At 34.5% G+C, this 22334-nt stretch overlaps 1 protein-coding gene across 1 annotated transcript in view; it reads right to left on the bottom strand.

Annotated features, from left to right (window-relative positions):
- The window catches only part of CCDC73 (coiled-coil domain containing 73), a 108830-nt gene that overhangs the window by 1812 nt on the left and 84684 nt on the right, over positions 1-22334 (bottom strand). The window contains exons 14-17 of the mRNA XM_089915853.1: positions 17930-18064; positions 10097-10283; positions 7487-9013; positions 4086-4219 (exon numbers count right to left, since the gene is read on the bottom strand). Of these exons, the coding sequence (XP_089771979.1) occupies positions 4086-4219; positions 7487-9013; positions 10097-10283; positions 17930-18064 (1983 nt within the window). The remainder of the gene's footprint in view (positions 1-4085; positions 4220-7486; positions 9014-10096; positions 10284-17929; positions 18065-22334) is intronic.

Below are 22334 nucleotides of genomic sequence, written 5' to 3'. Positions count from 1 at the left end.
GATAAAATCCTCTGTTAAAGGGAATATATTTTAGAGGTATGGAATAGGATAAGAATTAGATTAAAATTTCCCAAGATTCCAGCCACCATCAAACATTTTGATGTAAATATTCAGGACTCCTCTATATATACACTTTCAAAAAATTGGTATCATATTTATATCATTTTCTATGTTGGGTTAAAAACATTTTAAACATTTCCCTCTAGAAAGAGCATGGCTCCATCATATTCCATGTTCCATAATTTAATATACTTAAATATACATTTAAGTTGTTGGAAAACATTTACTGTTATAAATTAGGCTATAATGAATGTCATTTGTTGATAAGTCTTTGTGAAGATCTTTGAGTACTGCCTTACATTAAAATCTTTTCCAGTCTGATAAAAACGGCATATTTGTAACATTGTTTTTTCAAAGTGAGATTATATAGTAATAATTTTTAAAATGAGTTTAAATGTTTACATTTAACCTCAGTTTCCTAAAGGGAACTTTTGGATTGCTCTCTTTGGTTCCTGAGAATTCTAGTCAGCCGCCAGTCCCCTCAGAGTCTTAGCCTCTGATCCTTAGGGTAATGCTGGGTTCTTATTTGTCTAATTGCCTATGTTCCTATGAAATAACAGATGAAAAAAGTATCAGCACAGGACCACCAAGAGACCTTAAGTCGTTTAACTTTTGTGGGCCTCAGTTTTCTCATCAGCTTCTTTTAGTTAGAAAATGCTGTTATTGTAAAGAGTAACATAATAGATAAAAATGCGCATAAATGTATATTTCTCATAATGTCTGGCATAGAAGTGTTCAGCGTACTTCATGTAGCTCACAGGGCCAAAATGAATGTTAGTCATCCATGCAACACTGAGAACCTGCTTCCTAAGTGCAGTGGGCAGTGTGTCAGTTTCATGCACTACTGAGAATAGTTACAGAGAAATAGACCAAATCTAAATGTAGGTTGCTACTGATTTTGGAGTAAAATCATTGATGATCTATATAACATAATGGTCCTGTTTTGCCAACAAAATGCTAGAAGCGTTTTGGTGCATTTGATATCAAGTACAAATCACCTAATTTTCCAAAATCCTGATTCCTTGACTTTTAATCTTGAAAAAGGAAGGAGACATTTATACATATCTGCTTTAGTTTGTTTCCCTTTACCTACTTGGTGGGAGGGGCAGGAAGGATTGGCTGTAGAGAGAAACAAGATGTAATTTTAAAGTTTACACTTAATAAAACTTGTCCTATTTAGCTTAATTTAGGTTTTGCAGCCTACAGAAGTAATTCTAGTTACAGGGATGCTCCCACATATCTTTGCTCCTTCCTTTTCTTCTCATAAAAATCACTTGCCTCCTAACCTCTTTCTGCCTGGCTCAAAAGATCTACTCTGGCCTAGAACTTCCCCTACCCTGGTACTAGTCTTTTTTATTTAAGCCTGCAGGAGACGCAAGAGGGAAGAGATATGGGAATATATGTGTATATATAACTGATTCATTTTGTTGTAAAGCAGAAACTAACACACCATTGTAAAGCAATTATACTCCAATAAAGATGTTAAAAAAAATTAAATGAACCTAATATCACTGGCTGTGTAAAATAAGTGGCTTTCTTTGCTTACTCTGGCCCCTCTCTCCCATCATTCCTGGGTATAACCAAGATTGCAGCAGGCTACCAACCTAACCCCTGCTCTAAGAATAAAAAATGCTCTTCATGTTGCTCTGGATCTGTAGGGCAAAAGTGGATTAGCTCATAATAACTACCCAAATTTTACAGGATTGATGTGGACAGTATGCATAAAACTATGTTGAAAAATGTAAAGAACTTATATTCCCTTTCTGGCTATAAGTCTTCATAAAATTCACTTTTCATTTGGAACAGAAGTTGGCAAACTTTTTCTGTAAAGAGCCAGAGTAAATTTTTTTGGCTTTGTGAGCCAAGTGGTCTCCTCACAACTGCTCGATTCTGTCACTGCAATACAAAAGCAGCCACAGAACTACAGGCAAAGCAAAGCAGTTGGCTGCGTTTGGCCTGCCAGCTGTCATTCAACAGCCCCTGATTTTAGAAAAGTGTATGTAAGCAAGTAAACAGGCATCATAAAGAGACTAGATTGGCCTGGTTTAATCCAGGGATCAAAGCATTTTCAGTAGAGTAGGCAAGAGTTGATCTGCTTTTAAATTTGTCCCACATCAGATGTTAATTGGTAATCAAGGTTCAGCTGGGATAATGATACATAGCATAGTGCGTGATGCCTAGTGATAATCACTTAGCTAAACAGACATTTAGTGTTTTACATACACCAGTATTTTGAGAAGAAATTTTTTATATTATGAAAATTGAGAAGGTTATGTAGCATGCAACTAAGAGCCAAGATACCTAGTCAAAGTCCACTGCAGACTGTGTTCCTAATGACTTTGGAAAATTACTTCACATTTGTGTCACTGCCTCATCTGTTTGTTTTTTTTTTTTGCGGTTTGCGGGCCTCTCACTGTTGTGGCCTCTCCCGTTGCAGAGCACAGGCTCCAGACGCGCAGGCTCAGCGGCCATGGCCCACGGGCCCAGCCGCTCCGCAGCATGTGGGATCCTCCCGGACCGGGGCATGAACCCGCGTCCCCCGCGTTGGCAGGCAGACTCCCAACCACTGCGCCACCAGGGAAGCCCTGCCTCATCTGTTTTTAAAGATGTAGGACTGTTGTGGGAATACTTCTACGAAAGAGTTTTAAATTCTATAAACATGAATTCTTAACATTAATTAACAGAAAAGGCATTAGGAATCAGATACAAAGAACTTCCCTATTGGGTTTATTATAAAAATGGGCTTGAAAGGGAGATGTGAAATGTTCCATCATACCCTTAAACTGTTCGAAACAGGACAATTAGAAGTATTAAGTATTCAACCCAATTAGAATGGGTGTCTAGCTTTGATACCCAAGCTTCTTTTTGCTTTTGCTTTGATTCTATGACTTATCCAATTAGCCAAGGTAAGAACTTAGATTTCCCAGTGCCCGGCCCACTGCGCTTTAGTTACCATAGTTTAAAGATTGTACACTTGAACATCAAGCTGAAACGATTTGTTTTTGAGCTCAGTTATGCAAAGGTGGAAAAGGTAGATCCTGATTTTAGTTTCAACTTTCCCAAAGGGAGAGTTATGCTATCTTGAGGTTTCTCCAATTTAAAAATGGAAATTAAATACTGTTAGAACCTATTACTTGTTAAGGCTGTGTTAGTATTATAATTTTCACTTTAGATGTGCTAAAGGAAAAGTTGTTTAATGTGCATCTCTAAAATTTAAAATATACAGTGACTATGCAGTTGGTTTTTTTGTCATTTTTCCTAAACTTTTTAGGTTACCTTTTAGCAGTTATACCTGTAATTGTTTTTTAGATTTTGAAAAATAACAGCCTTTTTTTTAATACAGTCTTTTTTGCACCAAAGTTTTGCACACTAAGTTAAAAAACTTACAAATTTTCCAAAAAAAAATCTGTCAGTTGTAGTTACTTGCTTTTCATATGACAAATGGACTCTTGGAGCCAAATAATCTCTACAAATACTTTGCTTAATATTTATATCCATACTTGATATATTTATGAATATTTGATCCTTTCACATACTGTGTTTTAATTGAAATAATTTAAAATAGACAAATTCTTCCTTTGCAATAGTCAGTTTCCCAAAATAATATAAATTAACTTAAGCACTATTGAAAACAACTGAACTCTATTGATTAGATTATTTAAGGCATCTTTTATTAAAATTTTAAATGCTCAAATGAGTGAACTATTTTTTTAATAGTTTAAATAAATAAATGCTCAAATGCCACTATTCCTGAACTTAGGTGACTAAAAAATATACGTACTTAATACACTACCTCACACTCTCCTTCCCAAAACAGGCTGGATTATATCTATTTGATTTATACACTGTGACTTTTTCCTGCTGTTTTCCATCAAACTTAATTGTGAAAAATGGTGCCATGTTGCCCTCTTGATATTATTTTGAAGATCAGTTAGGTCTCAAAGCATCCAGATGCACACAGTTCTACACATATCTGTAGAATTAGCTCACTAAGGTCTGCTCCGCAATATTTTTAATTGACTTACATGTTCTGTGGGAAAAGAAGAATCACAAAAAGTCTTTGCAATTGCATTCCTCTCTTCACTGGGCTCTCTCCTGGGATCTGGATGGATACTCGAGTTATTCAAAATGTCAGCAACTCTGTTAATGCTGGTACTATCTGGTTGACAAAAAGGAAATGACAACTAAATTTTATTCTCCAGGCACTCATTTTAGTGACTAAACTTTTTTCTGATCCTATGCTTTGTATTTAAAAAGTAACAATTTCTATTTTCTTCTCACTTTGAACACTGGTTTCCATAGGGTTTGCCCTTACATTAGGCATTTCATTTCAGAAAACAATTTTTTTATTGCTACTTTCTAAAACCTGCTGATTTCACATTAAAATTAGTGACATGGTATAAATATCTTCTAAAGCAATATAACATACCTTAAAATGTTATCCTTATTCCCCTGGTTACTGCACTGCCTACACATATAAACATTTATATAGTGAACATCTTACCAATTCTAAGGGAAAAGTCTGAACCAACTGAAAGTCAGATTTGTAAAATATATTTAAAAAGAAATTGGCCATGATAAAAAATCCAACAAAGGGCTGTCTAGTAGGGGGTCATTGGGCTTTAATAAATAGATAACAATGATTTAGAGAAACATGTAAGGTTAAAAGATATTTAGGAGTATCTTTTATAAGTCTGAGTATTTTACAAGTTGAATTTCTATAGAATTTTAGTCATCTCTCCTTCCATCCTAATTTATATGATTGAGATTTAATTTAGAAGAAAGGACTTGTGAGAAAATGGTAAATGTTAGACCAGTCCATTGACTAACAGCATTAAACTAACCACAGCATTTGACAGAAAAAATTAATGGAATCTGAAGTTTAATACATTTTATTATATCAGGAAAATTACAGTTTGTGAAGTGAGATTTTACAATGTTTTGGTGTTTTCTATTTTCCCCTATATTACTTCTCCATTCATGCCAGTAAACAAGATATACTTATTTTGCTTTTAATTCCCACATTTTCTTTTTAAAATTTTCTCAATTTCCCTTTTAAAAGAAGCCTGTTAAGTCAGAAGGCCATGCAAAGCTTTCCTTGTAATCCATATTTCTTCACTGGGTCTAGACAACAGGCAAAGTTCCCGTAAAATCTAAGACTGTCTACGACAACCTCAACAACTTTAACTATGAGATTGCTATTAGCAAAATAAACATATTTTTATCATGATCATACTTCTTTTTTTTTTTTTTTTTTTTGCAGTACGAGGGCCTCTCACTGCTGTGGCCTCTCCCGTTGCGGAGCACAGGCTCCGGACGTGCAGGCTCAGCGGCTCATGGCTCACGGGCCCAGCCGCTCTGCGGCATGTGGGATCTTCCCGGACCGGGGCACGAACCCGCGTCCCCCGCATCGGCAGGCGGACTCCCAACCACTGCGCCACCAGGGAAGCCCCATGATCATACTTCTTAAACAATAGTTATTTTTAAGTTACATTTATACAGCACCTATATATGTTATGTAGTATATCTGTATGTTAAAATATCTTCAATATTAAAATTTTCAAATACACGAAAATGAAGGGTATGAACATCAATGTACTCATCACCCACCTTCAGTACTTCAATATTAAGTCACGTATTTCATCCATTTACCTCTCTCCCTATTTTTTTTTTAATTCTGGAGGATTAAAAAAATTGTTTTATAATCTTTTGTTTCTGATTATTTTAAGAATGATCTAAGTTTTAGGTAAACTGCAATCCATTTAAGATTCTTTTGTTATAACTTACCAAGTTTCCTATACTTTGGTGTTTTTTTTTTTAACATCTTTATTGGAGTGTAATTGCTTTACATTGTTGTTAGTTGCTGCTGTATAACAAAGTGTACCTGCTATACATATACATATATCCCCATATCTCCTCCCTCTTGCGTCTCCCTCCCACCCTCCCTATCCCACCCCTCTAGGTGGACACAAAGCACCAAGCTGATCTCCCTGTGCTATGTGGCTGCTTCCTACTAGCTAGCTATCTTACATTTGGTAGTGTGTATATGTCCATGCCACTCTCTCACTTCGTCTCAGCTTACCCTTCCCCCTCCCCGTGTCCTCAAGTCCATTATCTATGTCTGCATCTTTATTCCTGTCCTGCCCCTATGTTCTTCAGAACCTTTTTTTTTTTTAGATTCCATATATATGTGTTAGCATACGGTATTTGTTTTTCTCTTTCTGACTTACTTCACTCTGTATCCATCCACCTCACTACAAATAACTCAATTTTGTTTCTTTTTATGGCTGAGTAATATTCCATTGTATATATATGCCACATCTTTATCCATTCATCTGTTCATGGACACTTAGGTTGCTTCCATGTCCTGGCTCAATTGTAAATAGTGCTGCAATGACCATTGTGGTACATGACTCTTTTTGAATTACGGTTTTCTCAGGGTATATGGCCGGTAGTGGGACTGCTGGGTCATATGGTAGTTCTATTTTTAGTTTTGTAAGGAACCTCCATACTGTTCTCCATAGTGGCTGTATCAATTTACACTCCCACCAACAGTGCAAGAGAGCTCCCTTTTCCTGGAGGATTTTTAAAGCAAAACTTGCACATTGTTATTTCATGTGGTGGTTTGAAAGAGTAAAACAGTCTCCACTATCTGAACTATTTAATATTTGAATGTATTAATACAGGCATATAATTATTAAGGGATTCAATTTAAAGTGTTTCAAACAATGATAAATATCAATGATATGAAAGGTATTAATGTTACACCTCACTATTACTTGCAAAATAAAAGAACAAAGCTAGATTTGTGGTGCTGGTGAAGGGACAGATAAAAATAGAAAAATTAAGGAAAGAGGGAAAAAATTGGGAGAAGAAAGTGACAACATAGGAGAGAAACTAAAACATAGTTCTGAGAGAAGGAAGTTTGGGGTTTTTTGGGTATGTTTTTTTTTTGGGGGGGGGTTTAGTATAGAAAGAAAAGGAGTAAACATAACACTGGCAGAAGCCATATCAACAACTTCACTGCATTTGCTCTACAAAGTAAAAAAAGAGACTTGGATTAGGTAGATGTTCCTAATTTAAAATTAATGACCCAGACTTGTGGCTGTTTTTGCTATTTTCAGTTCTTTGATAATGAAAGGATTTTTTTTTTTAATTTCCAAAATGCAATTGACCTCTGTACATGTTGATAATACTGGCTCAGATTTAGGTGAAAATAAGTCCACTTCCATTTAAATAAAACTTTTCCTACTTTTACATATATATCAATACATATAAGGAGTCTTTTAGGTTTAGGCAAAAAAAATACATATATATAGTAATATAAATAAATTTTCATTTTAAACAATCTGGAAAATTTTTACCAAGAATAATAAGTAGAAATACAAATTTTAAAAGAATTAAAACATAACCCTTATTTTCTTACCTGGTCCGCTATCCTTCCCGTCATCATCCACACCAACATTTTTACAAGGTGTCAACGAAACCATCTTTTTGTTTTCTAATAGACCTATTGGTCTCTTCTTCAGCAACAAAGGAATGCTAGATGTTGAAGTGCTCACTGTTTGACTTTCAATTTGATTTACTTTTGGCCAGGAACTGGGGTCTAAAAAATTCACATATACTAGAGTTTTCTCAGTTTTTTTATCTGAAGTTGAAAGATCAAAGGCTGACCTTCCACTTCTGTTTACTAAATCTCCAGATGGCTTTATGTGAAATGGACATGATTCTTCCAGCTGTCCTTCACTGTAAATTTTTCCTGAAACAATGTCATTTAATGACTCTGTTTTCTCTGTACTATTTAACAACGTATCTGTACTATTTAACAATGTATGCTGTCTTTCATTAGGGAAGAGGTCATTTTTTTTTACTTCAGTTCTCTGATTCTCATCAATCTGACTCTCTCTACTGGAAAACTGTATTTCTGTGGAAGTTTTCACATGAATAGCAGTTTTCATATCTTTGGCTTGTGAAGCATCTATATTCTCATTGTTAATCTGAAGATGGGAAACAGTCACATTGTTTTCTAGATACCCCAAACAGTTCTTACCTTGACTGTTATGCATATCATTCACATTTTTCCTATATATAGTTCTTTTCACAGGGCTTGAGTTGGGTGTCACCAACACAGGCATAATATTAACATTTTTATCTGAATTCTTTAAAAGTACGTTCAAACTGTCACTGAAAACAGCAGAAGAAATGGGGCGGTTGATTGCTATATCACAGGGAATAGTTAGTTCAGGTTGCTCTGAAGTATCATCACCAACTTGCTGAAAGTCTGAAATTTCTTTAAATGGCAATATGCTACATTCATTTTTTTTATTTAACAGTTGTATTTGTCTTATTTTACATTGTTTATCATCTAACATAACATTCCTTGAATCCGGTAAATTATATTTCTGACACTGGACAAGGTTCCTTTTTACATCTAGAGATGAATCCAAATCTGCTTTGGTTTGGCAACTATTTGTAATTTCCTTCTCCGTGTCATTTTCTTGAGCCCCTGGAAGCAATCTGAATTGCTGTTTGAATGGTTCATCTTCAGAAACATCTTTTTTATGACTTGTATTGCAAGCCATCTCATCTAAAATACTGTTAAATGATGTTCTGTTATTTTCAACCCCCAGGTGTACATCTGCATGGTGATGATCTAATCCTTCAGTTCTTTCTGGATGTATCTTTTCTCTTTCTATTGATATATCTGGCACTAAAAAAGAAATATTTGGTGATTTAAATTCTGTACACCCATTATCTTTTTCCAAGTCCACTTTGTCTTGTATTTCTGTAGTAACCACTTTTGTAAAGTCAGTAACATCCAAGGTTTGTCCTTGACTAATTAATTCTTTTTCTATGCTGAGGGTTTCGCTTAGGGAGATTTCACTTTGATTTTCATTCTGAGGTACAATAGTATTAATTTTCTTCTTGGGGCTTTTTTCAAAAGGTTGTAAGTCTGTTATAATGAGAACACAGTAAATTTTTGGGTTATACACAAAAGCCTGCTTTTATAAAATGCATGTTAACTATTTTTATAAAAACATATTTAGCTTTAAATATTTCACTGGCAAGCTATTACACAAACATAATGACACCAATTTTATATAAATATTGAGTTCCCTTTAATAAGCATGCTAAAATGTTCGACTCTATTCACACTAAATTTTTATTTCATAACAGCGAAAGTATTTTTGGTTTAAAAAAGTTAAGTTGAGGGCATTACAAAATGGTTATTTCTCTAGTCTGTTGCTTCCTTTTGGGCATACGGTACAATTCCATATAAACACACAGCTGATTAGATAAAAATTAATTTACTCTAACGGTCATATTGTAATTTCTCTTACTATGTAGATGCAGAAATTGCTAGCTGGTTTCTTCAAGACTAATAATCATCACTTTCTTACTCACTACCTTGTAAATATTTTTTAAATTTGGAATACTTTTGGGTAAAATATATAGAATATCTACTTAAGATATTAATTTTATTCATCTGGGTTTTAACCATAGATTTCAAAATTTCAGTATAGTTACAATAATCTGGACTACAAATTTAGGGCATGAAGGGTCTTTTTAATCCAATCATTCTCTCTACAACATCTCCACCAAGTGGTTGTTCAGCCTAGGTTTGAACAAACTTCAAACTACCTTCTTTAAACCACTCTTTTTCAATATGGACGAATCAGTCAAATTTTCAATGGTTACAGAAAGGTCATTTGAACTAAGAAAAGTGCTCTGGAGTCTGGTCATCAAAAGGTTATTGGTAGCTCATTCTTGGCAAATCAGTGAAGGCAGAAACCAGAATGCAAAAAGCCAATGAATAAGTGATGAGAAGGGAAAGCAAAAATGTATTTTTCCCCCTAATATTGACTCTATTGAAGAATAGCTCAAAAGACATACAAGTACTTTTGTTAAGACACATACAAATGGAAAAGTATTTCTCCAATTATACTACTAGGTCCTCAAAGCAAAGACTGTAATTGATATTCCCCTAAAATGATCAATATAAAAATTAGAAAATATCAATGTAACCTTAAGTTACCTTCATCACCTATAGTGATTTCTTCTATAAATGGGGCTTCTTTCTTTTCCTCCTTTTCTCTGTATTCAGTGTCTAAACAACAACTCTCAGTATTTTCTTCCCTTACTTCTTGCCTGGAATTATATTTCTGTATGATGGTGTTTTCTGATTTTTCCACTGACATTTCAGTATTTACTTCTGGAAGGTTCTAGTGTAAAATAGAAAAGGTTCCTTTAATGTAAAAACAGACTGTTAAAAAGTATAAAACATTTGAACAAACTTTGCTAATGCAAGTGGAATCTATATTTCAGTTCAACCATCCAGCAGTTTCTATTTGAAAGCCAAATGATTTTTTGACTAAATTTAATATACTGTTCTTTGTAACAAGATCACTGTAAGTTAATTTTGTATAGTCTATCATATTTAAATAAAACGGAGAGCCTTAGATGTTTTCAAACATGCATTCCACATTATTATATAATACCACACATTAAGAACTACTCCTTTATTAAAAGCAAAGTAATCATGGCAGGCAAATTGTTTTGAGTGTTTGGTATTTTTATGTATCTTTAAAATAGTGAATCAATTCAACATCTTTTTATTCCCCCTAAATATTGAGCACATATTACATGGAAGCACTGCACTAGGCTTTGGGATACAATGATGAACAAAATATAGTCCCTATCCTCAAAAAAGTTATGGTCCACTGGGGAAGATAGTAAAAGAAATGACAGGCAATTTTAATATAGATGGGGATAAGCAGGCACTCCAGGGAGAACAAATGGCATTCACAGATGTTAAAAGCAAACAAAATTATAGTCTTTTCATGTAGTTTTACTTCGTGGAACTACTTGGGATTTACTTCAGCTTGAGCTTAGATGCTGGGAGAAGAATGGAGAGAAATGAAGCTTGAACTAGGCCTAGGTCGTTAAGGGCCCAATAGAGCATACTAAGGAGTTCTAACTCTACCAGGAAGTCAATGAGAAGTCACTGAAGGATTTAGGCAAGGTGATTAATATGAGCTGATTGGAAAGACCATTCTGGCTGCAGTATAAAGAATGGATTAGAGTAATGTTTTCCAAACTTCACTGTTTAAAACCTGAAATAAGAAATAAATATGTTTTACAACACAATGAGCATACCAAGTAACACCAACTCAATGAGATACATTCTAATATTTTCTATGTTACATTATTTTATTTCATTTTTAAAGGAATGCCAGTCACGAAACCACCAGACTGATTTCCATGTACCACTAACAGGCTGCACTTAGAAGTCTGAAAAACACTGAATTAAGGGGAAACAACAAGAGGCAGAGAGATGCGTCATAAGAATGCCACAGTAGTCCAGGTGATATCAGCAAAGATGAAAAGCCTGAATAGATTCATGAATTATTTATTAAGCTAATATCAACTGTTGAATGATTGGTTATGAAAACTGAGAGGAGAGTCGAGACTGATGTGCAGAGTTTGGATTAGGTACCTAGGTGACTGGTGGGTGTTATTTACTGAGCTAGAAAACAGGAGTAGGAGGTTTAGAGAAATATCACGAGTTCATTTTAAATCTCTTGATGGGACTTCCCTGGAGGCGCAGTGGTTAAGAATCTGCCTGCCAATGCAGGGGACACGGGTTCCATCCCTGGTCCGGGAATATCCCACATGCCACGGAGCAAATGAGCCTGTGCACCACAACTACTGAGCCTGCGCTCTAGAGCCCATGAGCCACAAACTACTGAGCCCACACACCACAACTACTGAAGCCCACGACCCTAGGACCCATGCTCTGCAACAAGAGAAGCCACTGCAATGAGAATCCCACGCACTGCAAGGTGGAGTAGCCCCTGCTCACCGCAACTAGAGAAAAGCCCGCTTACGGCATCGAAGACCCAATGCAGCCAAAAAATTTTAAAAATAATAAAAAAATTTTTTTTTAAATCTCTCGAGTTTGAAGAGTTATTAGTAAGACAAAAAGGTGGGAGATGTCTAATGAACATCTAGATGTATAGAACTGGAACTTTTAAGAGAAAACTGAGCTGGAAATGTAGATTTGAAAATCTCTGGCAGATAGAGGGCAGCTGAAGACATACAAGTTGATAAGACTGATTAAGAGTATATTTTAAGAGGAAAGAGAATAAAAAATAAAATGCTAATGAAAATCCCCAAGGGAGAGGCAGGGGAAGGGAATCTTGCAAAGGAGGAGTTTGCAAAGGAGATGGAGAAAAATAGTATGGTGGTTACCAGGAGCTTTGGAGTTGGATAAATATAGGTTCAAATCCTGTTTCAGTACCTATTAACTGTGAAACCCTAGAAGGATACTTACAGAGTTGACCCTTGAACAACATGGCTTTGAACCGCACAGGTCCAATTATACGCAGGTTTTCTTCAATAGTAAATACTACAGCACTACACATCTGCTGTTGGTTGGTTGAATCTGTGGATGCTGAACCATTGATATGGAGGAACCGCGTATATGAAGGGTCAACTGTAAGTTATACACAGATGTTTGACTGCTCTGAGGGTTGGTGCCCCTAACCCTGGAGTTGTTCTGGGGTCAACCATTTTAAGAGTTATCCATTGCTGTACAGCAAATACCTCAAATTTGGTGGTTTATAACAGCAAACACTTGTTATCCCATAGTTTTGATGGGTCAGGAACTTAGGAATGGCTTGGCTTGATGGTTCTGACCCGGGTCTCTCATGAGGGTCTAGTCAAGCTGTCTGTCGTCTGAAACTTTAACTGGAGCTGGAGGTTCTGTTTCTAAGAAGGCTCACTCCCGTGTCTAGCAGCTGTGGGGGCTGTTGGGTGGAGGAGTGCCTCAGTTCTCTTTTATGTGGCCTTTCATCCTCCAGAGCCCCTCTTCACTATGTGGCCTCTCTGGCAGGATAACTGGGACTTCTTTACATGGCTCAGAAAGAGAGAGAGGCGGAGAGACAGACACAGACTGAGAGACAGAGAGCGTGTTCACCCACGCTCTCACAGAAACCACAGTCTTCTTGTAACCTAATCTCAGAAGAATTGTAACATTGCATCACTTCTGCTATAGTCTATTAACTAGAAGCAAGTTACTAAATCCAACTCACACTCAGTGGAGGGTATTACGAAGGAACATGAACACCAGGAGGTGGGAATCACTTGGTGCCACTCCTCAGTATATACCTTCCAAAAATTAAAAGCAGAGATTCAAACAGATAGTTGTATGCTAATGTTCACAACAGCACAACAGCCAAAAGGTGAAAGCCCAAGCGTCCATCAACAGAAGAATGGGGCTTCCCTGGTGATGCAGTGGTTAAGAATCTGCCTGCCAGTGCAGGGGACACGGGTTTGAGCCCTGGTCCCGGAAGATCCCACATGCCACGGAGCAACTAAGCCTGTGTGCCACAACTACTAAGCCTGTGCTCTAGAGCCTGCGAGCCACAACTACTGAGCCCATGCATTGCAACTACTGAAGCCTGCGCACCTACAGCCTGTGCTCTGCAACAAGAGAAGATACCACAATGAGAAGCCCGTGCACCGCAACAAAGAGTAGCCCCTGCTCACCACAACTAGAGAAAGCCCGCACGTAGCAATGAAGACCCAACACAGCCAAAAATAAATAAATTAAATAAATAAATTTATTTTTTAAATAAACCAAAACAGAAGAATGGACACACAAAATGTAGTGTATCCATACAATGGAATATTATTCTGCCATAAAAAGGAATGAAGTGCTACAACATCGGTGAACTTTGAAAACATCATCTAAATGAAATAAGCCAGACAAAGAGGACAAATATTGTACAATTCTATTTATATAAAAAATATAGAACAGACAAATTCATAGAGTCAGAAAGTAGATTAGAGGTTACCTGGGGAGAGGGGAAAATCAGAAGTTATTGATTTATGGTTACACAATTTCTGTCTGGGATGATGCAAGTTTTGGAAATAGTGGTGATTTCAAAACATTGTAGTTGTAATTAATGCCACTAAATCATAATTAGTACAACTGAATTGTAATTTTAAGTTTAACCACTTTAAAATGGCAAATTTTATGTTATATATTTTTTACCACAATAAAAGAAATTTCTAAATAAAAGTGGTCTACAAAACATCAGAGAAAGTATGAAGTATGCATATAAATGAATACCTATGTGTGTCTGTTTCTATACAAACACACACATAGAAAAACTCTGGAAGTCATATACCATAATTTTAACAATCACTATTTCTGGATGGTGGGTTATGGGTGATCTTCACTTTCTTATTTTAAAGTATCTATATCGTCTACATTTCTTAAAATAAAAACATGATTTATAATCTGACTGAATAAGTTATTTTCAGTATGAAAGTGAATGAATGCTGATCAACTTTTTATGAATGCAAGTCTATATTCATTTCTATAATCAATCAGATGTAGGAATTACTTGCTATTTATAGCTCTCAAGCTATGTTATAGCCATGAATATTAAAATGACAATCAATATCTCTGGCCTGGACTATTGCAGTATTCTCCAAGTTGGAATCCACGCCTTTAGCTTTGTCCCACTGTCTACCCACATCATCACCAAAATGATGTTTCAAAAAAGTAATCTAAGCACTTTACTCCTTGTTTAAAAGCCCCCAAATGGTAGTGTCAAGAACAAATTTCTATGAATGGACTATATAGTCCTCTACAGTCGGTCTTCTGCCTATCTTTTCAACCTCTTATCCTGCTACTTACTGCCTTGCTAACCAACATCTAGTTTACATATTGAATAACAATATTTCACTTTTTTGATTCTTGCTCACTTTATTCCATCTAATTTAAATCTCTATCTGGAAAATTCTTAGTTATTTTTAACAACTCAGCTCAAAAATGTCTTGCTGTGTGAGGTCTACCCCTCATACACAAGTAAGGTGAAAAAAGCAAACACTAATCATAAAAGATGGAACAGCTATATTAATATCAGACAAAATAATATTACTAGGATAGGGATGGACATTTCATAATGATAAAAAGGTCAATTAATCAGGAAGTCATAATAACTATAACTGTGTATACACCTAATAACAGGGCTTAAACACACATGAAACAAAAACTGACAGAACTGAAAAGAGAAATATAAATTCACAGTTATAATTAAAGGTTTCCCACTAATTTATAGAACAAGTACACAAAAAAATCAGTAAGGATAGAGAAGACTTGAACAACATTATCAACCAAACTGACCTGACATTTATAAAACATTCTACCAGTCAACAACAGAATACACATTCTTTTCAAGGGTACATGAAATATTTGCCAAGACAGACAATATACTTGGCAAAAAAACAAGTCTTAATATATTTAAAATGATAAAAGTCTTACTTAACTTTGAAGTCATTAACAGAAATATATTTGGAAAATTCTCAAATATTTGGAAATTAAACAGCATGCTTATAGGTCAAACTCATATTCATGGGTCAAGGAAGAGCTCACAAGAGAAATGTTAAAATATGTTCAACTGAATAAGAATGAAAACACAACACATCAGAATTTGTAGAATGAAGCTAAAGCAGTGCTTAGTGGAAAATTAATAGCTTTAAATGCTTATATTAGAAAAGAAGAAAGGCCAATAACCAATAAATTGACAAGTTAGAAGAAAAGAACAAGTTCCTTGAAAGAAAAATTAGCAAAATGGACTGTGTTGGAGGTCTCCAAGTCTACCCCCAGGTTTGGTGATTTGCTGTGAAGACTCATATGACTCAATATACAGTTGTACTCCTGACTAAGATTTACAACAGCAAAGAATATAAAGCAAAATCAGCAAAGGGAAAAGGCACAAGAGGTGAAGTCTGGAGGAAACCATGTACAAACCTCTTTCAAGAGTCTTCTAGTGGAGTCACATAGGACATGCCTAATTCCCACAGCAATGAATTGTGATCACAAATGTAAATTGTTGTCTACCAGAAAGCTCATTAGAGACTCAGTGCCCAAAGTTTTTTGGTTGCTGGTCACTCTCTGCCTAGCATGTGCCAAAACTCCTGACTCCCAGAAAGAAAGCAGATGTTCAAAGTAAACTACTTAATAGTTTAGGCCCAGTGAGCCATTCCTGTCTGTTAGAAAGTGGTGGGAACCCTCCCCAAATCCAAAGTTCCAGGTATCAGTCAAGAGCCAAACTTACAAGCAGGTCTTTCAGAGGCCTTTCACAGGCCTGCTATGTCAACTATTTTCTGCACACTGACATAAAAAGAAATTGAGACTCTGAATAGCCCTATAAATAATTTAAAAACTAAATTTGTTATTAAAAATATTCCCACAAAGAAAAAGCCTAGATAGCTTCACCAGTGAATTGTATATAATATTTAGTAAGTAACACCAGTTCTACACAATACTCTTTCAGGAGGAAAGAACACATTCCAACTCAATTTATGTGGCCAGTATTACTCTGATACAAAAAAACAGACCAAAAGAATGCAAAGAAAAAACAAAACCTACGTATCAATATTCCTCATCAATTCAAAACCCCTAACATAGCATTAGCAAATCAAATCTAGCCATATATAAAAAGGATAGTACATATCCCAGGAATGCAAGGTAAATTTAGAAATTAATTAATGTAATTAATTGGTTAATACTGACACATTAACAGAATAAAGAAAAAAATATGATCTCAATAGATACCGAAAAAGCATTTGACAAACTTTAATACCCACTCATGATAAAAATTCATTCATGATAAAAACTCAGCGAACTAGGAATAGAAGGAAACTTCCTTGACCTGACAAAGAGCATATACAAAAAAATCTATGGCTAACATAATATGAAATGATGAAAGATTAAATACGCTCCATCTAAGATGAGAAGTAAGGCAAGCATGTCAACTCTTACAACTTTTATTTAACACTGTAATAAAGAGTCCTAGCTAGGGCAATAAGTTGAGGAAAAAAATAAAATGTATACAGAGCAGAAAAAGAAGTAAAATTTATCTGCCTTAAATTCTCAGATGACATAATCATATATATAGAAAACTCCAAAGTCCAACCAAAAAAACCCTACTACTATAATAAGTTAATTAAAAAGGTAAAAGGATAAAGAAAAGGTAAAAGGATACAAGGTCAATGTACAAAAATCAATTTTAATTCTATATACTAGCAACAATTAGAAAAATTAATTTTTAAAATACTATTTACAGTAAGAGCACAAAACATGAAATATTCTGGGATAAATTTAACAAAATACTTTCAAGACCTGTGCAATGAAAACTACAAAACATTTCTGAAGGATATTAAAGAATATCTAAATAAATGTAAAGATATATACCATGTTCATGAATTGTATGTTATGATGTCAATTCTTTGCAAATTAATCTATACATTCAACACAATCCAAGTCCAAACCCCAGAGACTTTTTCTTTTAGAAACTGACAAACTGATTCCAAAAGTTATATGGAAACGCAAAGGACTTAGGATAGCCAAAACAATTTTGGAAAAGGACAAAATTGAAGGACCTATACTACCACATTTTAAGACTTCTTATAAAGTTACGCTAATAAAGAAAGTGTTATATTGGCTTAAAGATGGACATATAATCAAAGGAATATAATAGAGGGTGCAGAAATAGACCCACATATATTTATTTGGTTAACTGATTTTCAAAGAAAGTACCAAGGCACAATGGGAGAAAAAATTGTCTATTCCACAAAGGTATGTGCTAGAACTGAAAATTCATGTCCAAAAAAAGACCCTTGATCCTTATGTCATATTGTACATAAAAATTAACTAAAAATGTATTACAGACTAAACGCTTATACTAATTTTTTAAAGTTGAGAAATGGAAAATATGAAGCATGGAGAAAATCATCAGTGATGGTCCTAATTTCTTTAAGAGCTTATACCCCCAACATACTTGAATTTTACCTGAAACTTCTTGTCTTCCTCAAACTTTTTCTGATCGCATAATTCGTCATAATGTTCTTGTAACTTAGTATGAGTTTCTTTAAGTGATGATAACTCATTTTTAATCTCATTAATTTCTCCATTAAGTTCTTCAACCTAATACAACATTTAACCAAAATGAACACGTATATAAATTTATTTTGTATAAAAATACTTTATTAACACAAGTCTTTGGAAATAGTAAAAAATGAAAACATTCCAGAAGTAATTACTAATATTAAAAGCTACCATTTATTGAATAGTGCTGAGTACTTAATAAACATAATTTCATACTCATAAAAATCCTATGAGGTATTTTTAGTCTCCAATTTACAGGCGAGAAATGTGAGGCTCACAGACGTTAAGCAGCTTGCCCAAGATCAGGTAGATATAAAGTGGTAGTCAAGATTCAAATCCAAGGCTAAGTCTAGGGGTTGTGCTTTCAAGTACTACATTAAACTACCTCTTGTTACAAATGAAAAATTAATTTACTTTTAATCATAAAAATTCTATAAAAGTTACCACTTCATTGCTTTCTTAAAGTTTTATTTTCTTGTTGCAAATTAGATATACAGATTTTAACTCAATTAGATGAAGAATACTGAGCACTAAGCAGTACAACAGAAACTGACTCTTCAGCCTAATACTTGCATCTACACACTGGGCTTTTACTGGCTATAAAATTTCATCATCTTTTTCTTGGGGGGGTTCTCCTTCATAGGAACCTCAAATGTAAGACAAAGTAAGTTCCATTGAAGAGAAAAATACCTTTTTGTCATAAAATATTACAAAAGTTTCTCTTAATTTTAAACGACTAAAAATTCCACAAGTGCTCTCTATCCCATCCTCTCCTGTCTCCCCCTCCCCCCATTTTTTAAAAGATTTTTTTGATGTGGACCATTTTTAAAGTCTTTATTGAATTTGTTACAATATTGCTTCTGTTTTATGTTTTGGTTTTTCTTGGCCGCGAGGCATGTGGGATCTGCTCCCCGACCAGATATCGAACCCGCACCCCTGCATTGGAAGGTGAAGTCTTAACCACTAGACCATCAGGGAAGTCACTCCTGTCTCCCTTAGAGCTTAGCTCTAGCAAAGATCTCTTCACTCCTGCCTAGTCTCAATCTTTCCCACTATACCAGTATATTTTCAGCCAACAAATATGCTCTTGTCACGTTCCTAACTTTTTTCTCCTTGACTCAATTACTCTAACTCTCTTACTTCTTAAAATAAAGTCCACTCTTACTACTTTCAAATTCTAATCTCTCACCACTCCTTAACAACCGACTTCTGCCCTCATTGTTCTACTGATTATTTTTCTCAGCTATCACCTGCAAATTAGCCAAAGGACTTGTTCCAAGTTTCACACCATTTAACAGCACTGTAGCTCGACTATGTTGACCACTTATTCTTGAAATAGCCTCTTTTCTTCATTTTCATGGTACTACTCTCTTTTTATCCTTCTACCTTTCTCACCATTCTTATCAGGCTCCCTCTCCCCTCCTGCCCCAATACACACACACTAACCACTCGCAAAATGTTGGTGTTCCCCAAGGCTCTTTCTTCTTTAGCCTTCTCTTCAAGTCTACCACTCCTTCCACAGATGATCTTATCATACGCTCAAATTTCATCTTTATGCTAATAAGTCTTAAATCTATATCTCATCTCCCAGCCTCTCTCCTAAGATTAGATTCACGTTTCCAAATGCATGATATACATTTCAAGTCAGATGTCCTGCCATCACCATAAATTCATCAGTTCCCAAATTAAATTCATTTTCATCCACCAAATGTGCTTCTCCTTTCACATTCCTTATGTCAATTAGTGACATTATTATTCTGCTCATTATATTAATCTCAGAATCATAGTTTACTCCTTTTCCTTCTAAAATCCATTATACATAAAATGTCACTAATCCTGCTAATTCTACTTCCAAAATGCTTCCTGTATCTATCCCTCTTCTCTGTTCTCACTACTGTTGCCCTAATTTACACCCTCATAGGCTCGTGGTTAGCTTATCTGCAACATTCTTCTTACTAATCTCTTTCCATAACGCCATTCTCCATACTGTTGCAAGAGTTATTTTTCTAAAATGCAGATCTATGTCACTTTTCTGCTTTAAAAATCTCAATGGCTTCCCATTACTTATAAAATAAAATTCAACTTCCTTAGTAAAGAACTCTTCAGAAGGTGATCTCAACCTAATTTCCACCGTCACATTCTAGATCAGACTATTCATCATCCTGGAGAATGCAGTTTCATGCCTCCATCATTTTTCCCTTTCTCAAATGGAATACCCACAGAGTGGAATGGGAAGTATAGGAAGCAGGCACCTTCTGCCTGGTGAAACCCTATTCATCTTTCAAGTCCAAATTCTAGTGTCATCTTTTCTCTAAAACTTTCTCCAACCTAGTTAAACAATATGATTTATTTTGTGCTTTCACAGTAATTTGTTAATACTAATGTTAACACTACTAAAAACACTCAACACTATTGTGGTTAACTTAATAATTACCTGTCTTTTGAGAGTGTGAGCTCTTTAATAATCTTTGTATTTTAGGCATCTTTGAAAATCCAGCACCTAGAATAGTGCTTAACACATAACAGATGCTCAACATATGTTGTGAATTGAATTCCTTTTGTGATACCCCCTTTCCCTAAATAATTTCTAAACATCCCCATTTATTATCTTTTTATCTATACACAACCATTGGCTGTATAACTAGCCAAATAAAAACAGATACACATACCATGTTCTTTAAGACATTTCAATGAGTTTTAAATATATTATCTAGTAATAGTCACTGTTTATTTTTTTAAACAGCAGTATATATGATTTCATCTTATTTTTGTCAGTATCTTTTAATGATTTTTAAAAACCCATCTTGATCCAATCTCAGTAGCAACACTATAATTGTCCTTCACTCAAGAATGGTGAAAAACTGATATCAAGATAGAAATACAATTAAAGAGTAGATCTGACCTCCCATTCAAGAAAACTCCTATAGAACCAAAGCAGCTTTTTAGAAATTTACCTATGTTCTGTTTAGTATGAAATCATATGGAAGTGAAATGATTTTAGATGCTAAAAATCCTAAGACAAAACCAATTTTATCCAAATTATAGACTGCGGCCTCACCAGTGAAGCTGAATTCTTATTTTCTTAATTCAATTGACTTTTTTTTCTTGGGGGAGGGACATACTTGAAATATCATTAGGAAAAATAAATGCTTAATTTTCTCTTATCTCAACTAATTATTTTTGGTGTGGCTGGCATATTCAAGTTTATATTCTCTTTTTACTTCATAGTTTTCCTTATCCTGACAGTACTATTTCCATGATCTTTTAAGCCTTAGAAATGAGAAGGAAGTGTTGGGATGCAGGGTAGATTAGCTGAAGCTAAAATGAAAATTACTATGCTTGTTGCTTAATGACAAACTTTACCTATTTAGGGGCCACTAAGCATTTTATAGTATTCTGATACAATTAATTACAAAATATTTTTTGAGAATTAGGTAACGCTTATCAAATTCATCAGTGAAGATTTGATCTCTTCAAAATACAGATTAAGAGAACATGTTAGCTGCAAATGGATCAAAAAATCAAGAATTACTTACATAACAATTTATATCAAACAAAATCATCTACAGAATAGTATGCATATATATATTATTATAGTATTAGAATTATATATTATAACTAGTATAATAGTTTAAAATATAATCTTACTTACCCAAAATATAGCTTTCATAAACTCTTAAATAATTACCTTCTATTTTTTTTAGTTCTTTTAAAAGAATTGAAGGCAATAAAAATAGATAATAAAGTAGAGTAATCGATTTGGGGGTTCACCAGTCATAAAAGTGAACCTTATATTTCACAACTTTAATTTACATCACTTTTCACTTTTATTATCTACTTCACTGAAATTAAAATTTAATGTAAAATAAAGAGTTGTGCTTTAAGGAAATACTCACGTTTATAACATAACAATTCTCATGATAAAATGTTAATACTATAGAACACAACTACTGTATATATGTTCTACACATGGCTTTAATACAAGTCAAGAAAACTGCTGAGGAAAGCTAAAGAGATCAGCTAACAATAAGGCCTATATAATTCTGTATTATAATCATTTACTAAAACACTATCAATGGTTTTGTGAAAAGGAAAATTAATTTTTATTTGTCACATACGAAAAGTCATACAAAATATACATAAATACACACATATATGTATGGTTTTTCATGCATGAAAGCATTACAGAAAATTTTATTAAATTTAGCTTTAAAAACATTCACTTCTTGGAAATATAAGTACAAGAAGACAATGTATCTGACTTTATTCCTATATTATTTTTGCAATTTTTTTTAGCATTTAATAGTTA

This window comes from Delphinapterus leucas, chromosome 7 (assembly GCF_059928025.1).
Source record: "Delphinapterus leucas isolate spDelLeu-1000000601 "Yukka" chromosome 7, BTC_Dleu_Yukka2, whole genome shotgun sequence".
Lineage (NCBI taxonomy): Eukaryota > Metazoa > Chordata > Mammalia > Artiodactyla > Monodontidae > Delphinapterus > Delphinapterus leucas.
Note: the sequence above shows the minus strand (reverse complement) of the source record. Positions and strands in the feature narration are given on the sequence as shown.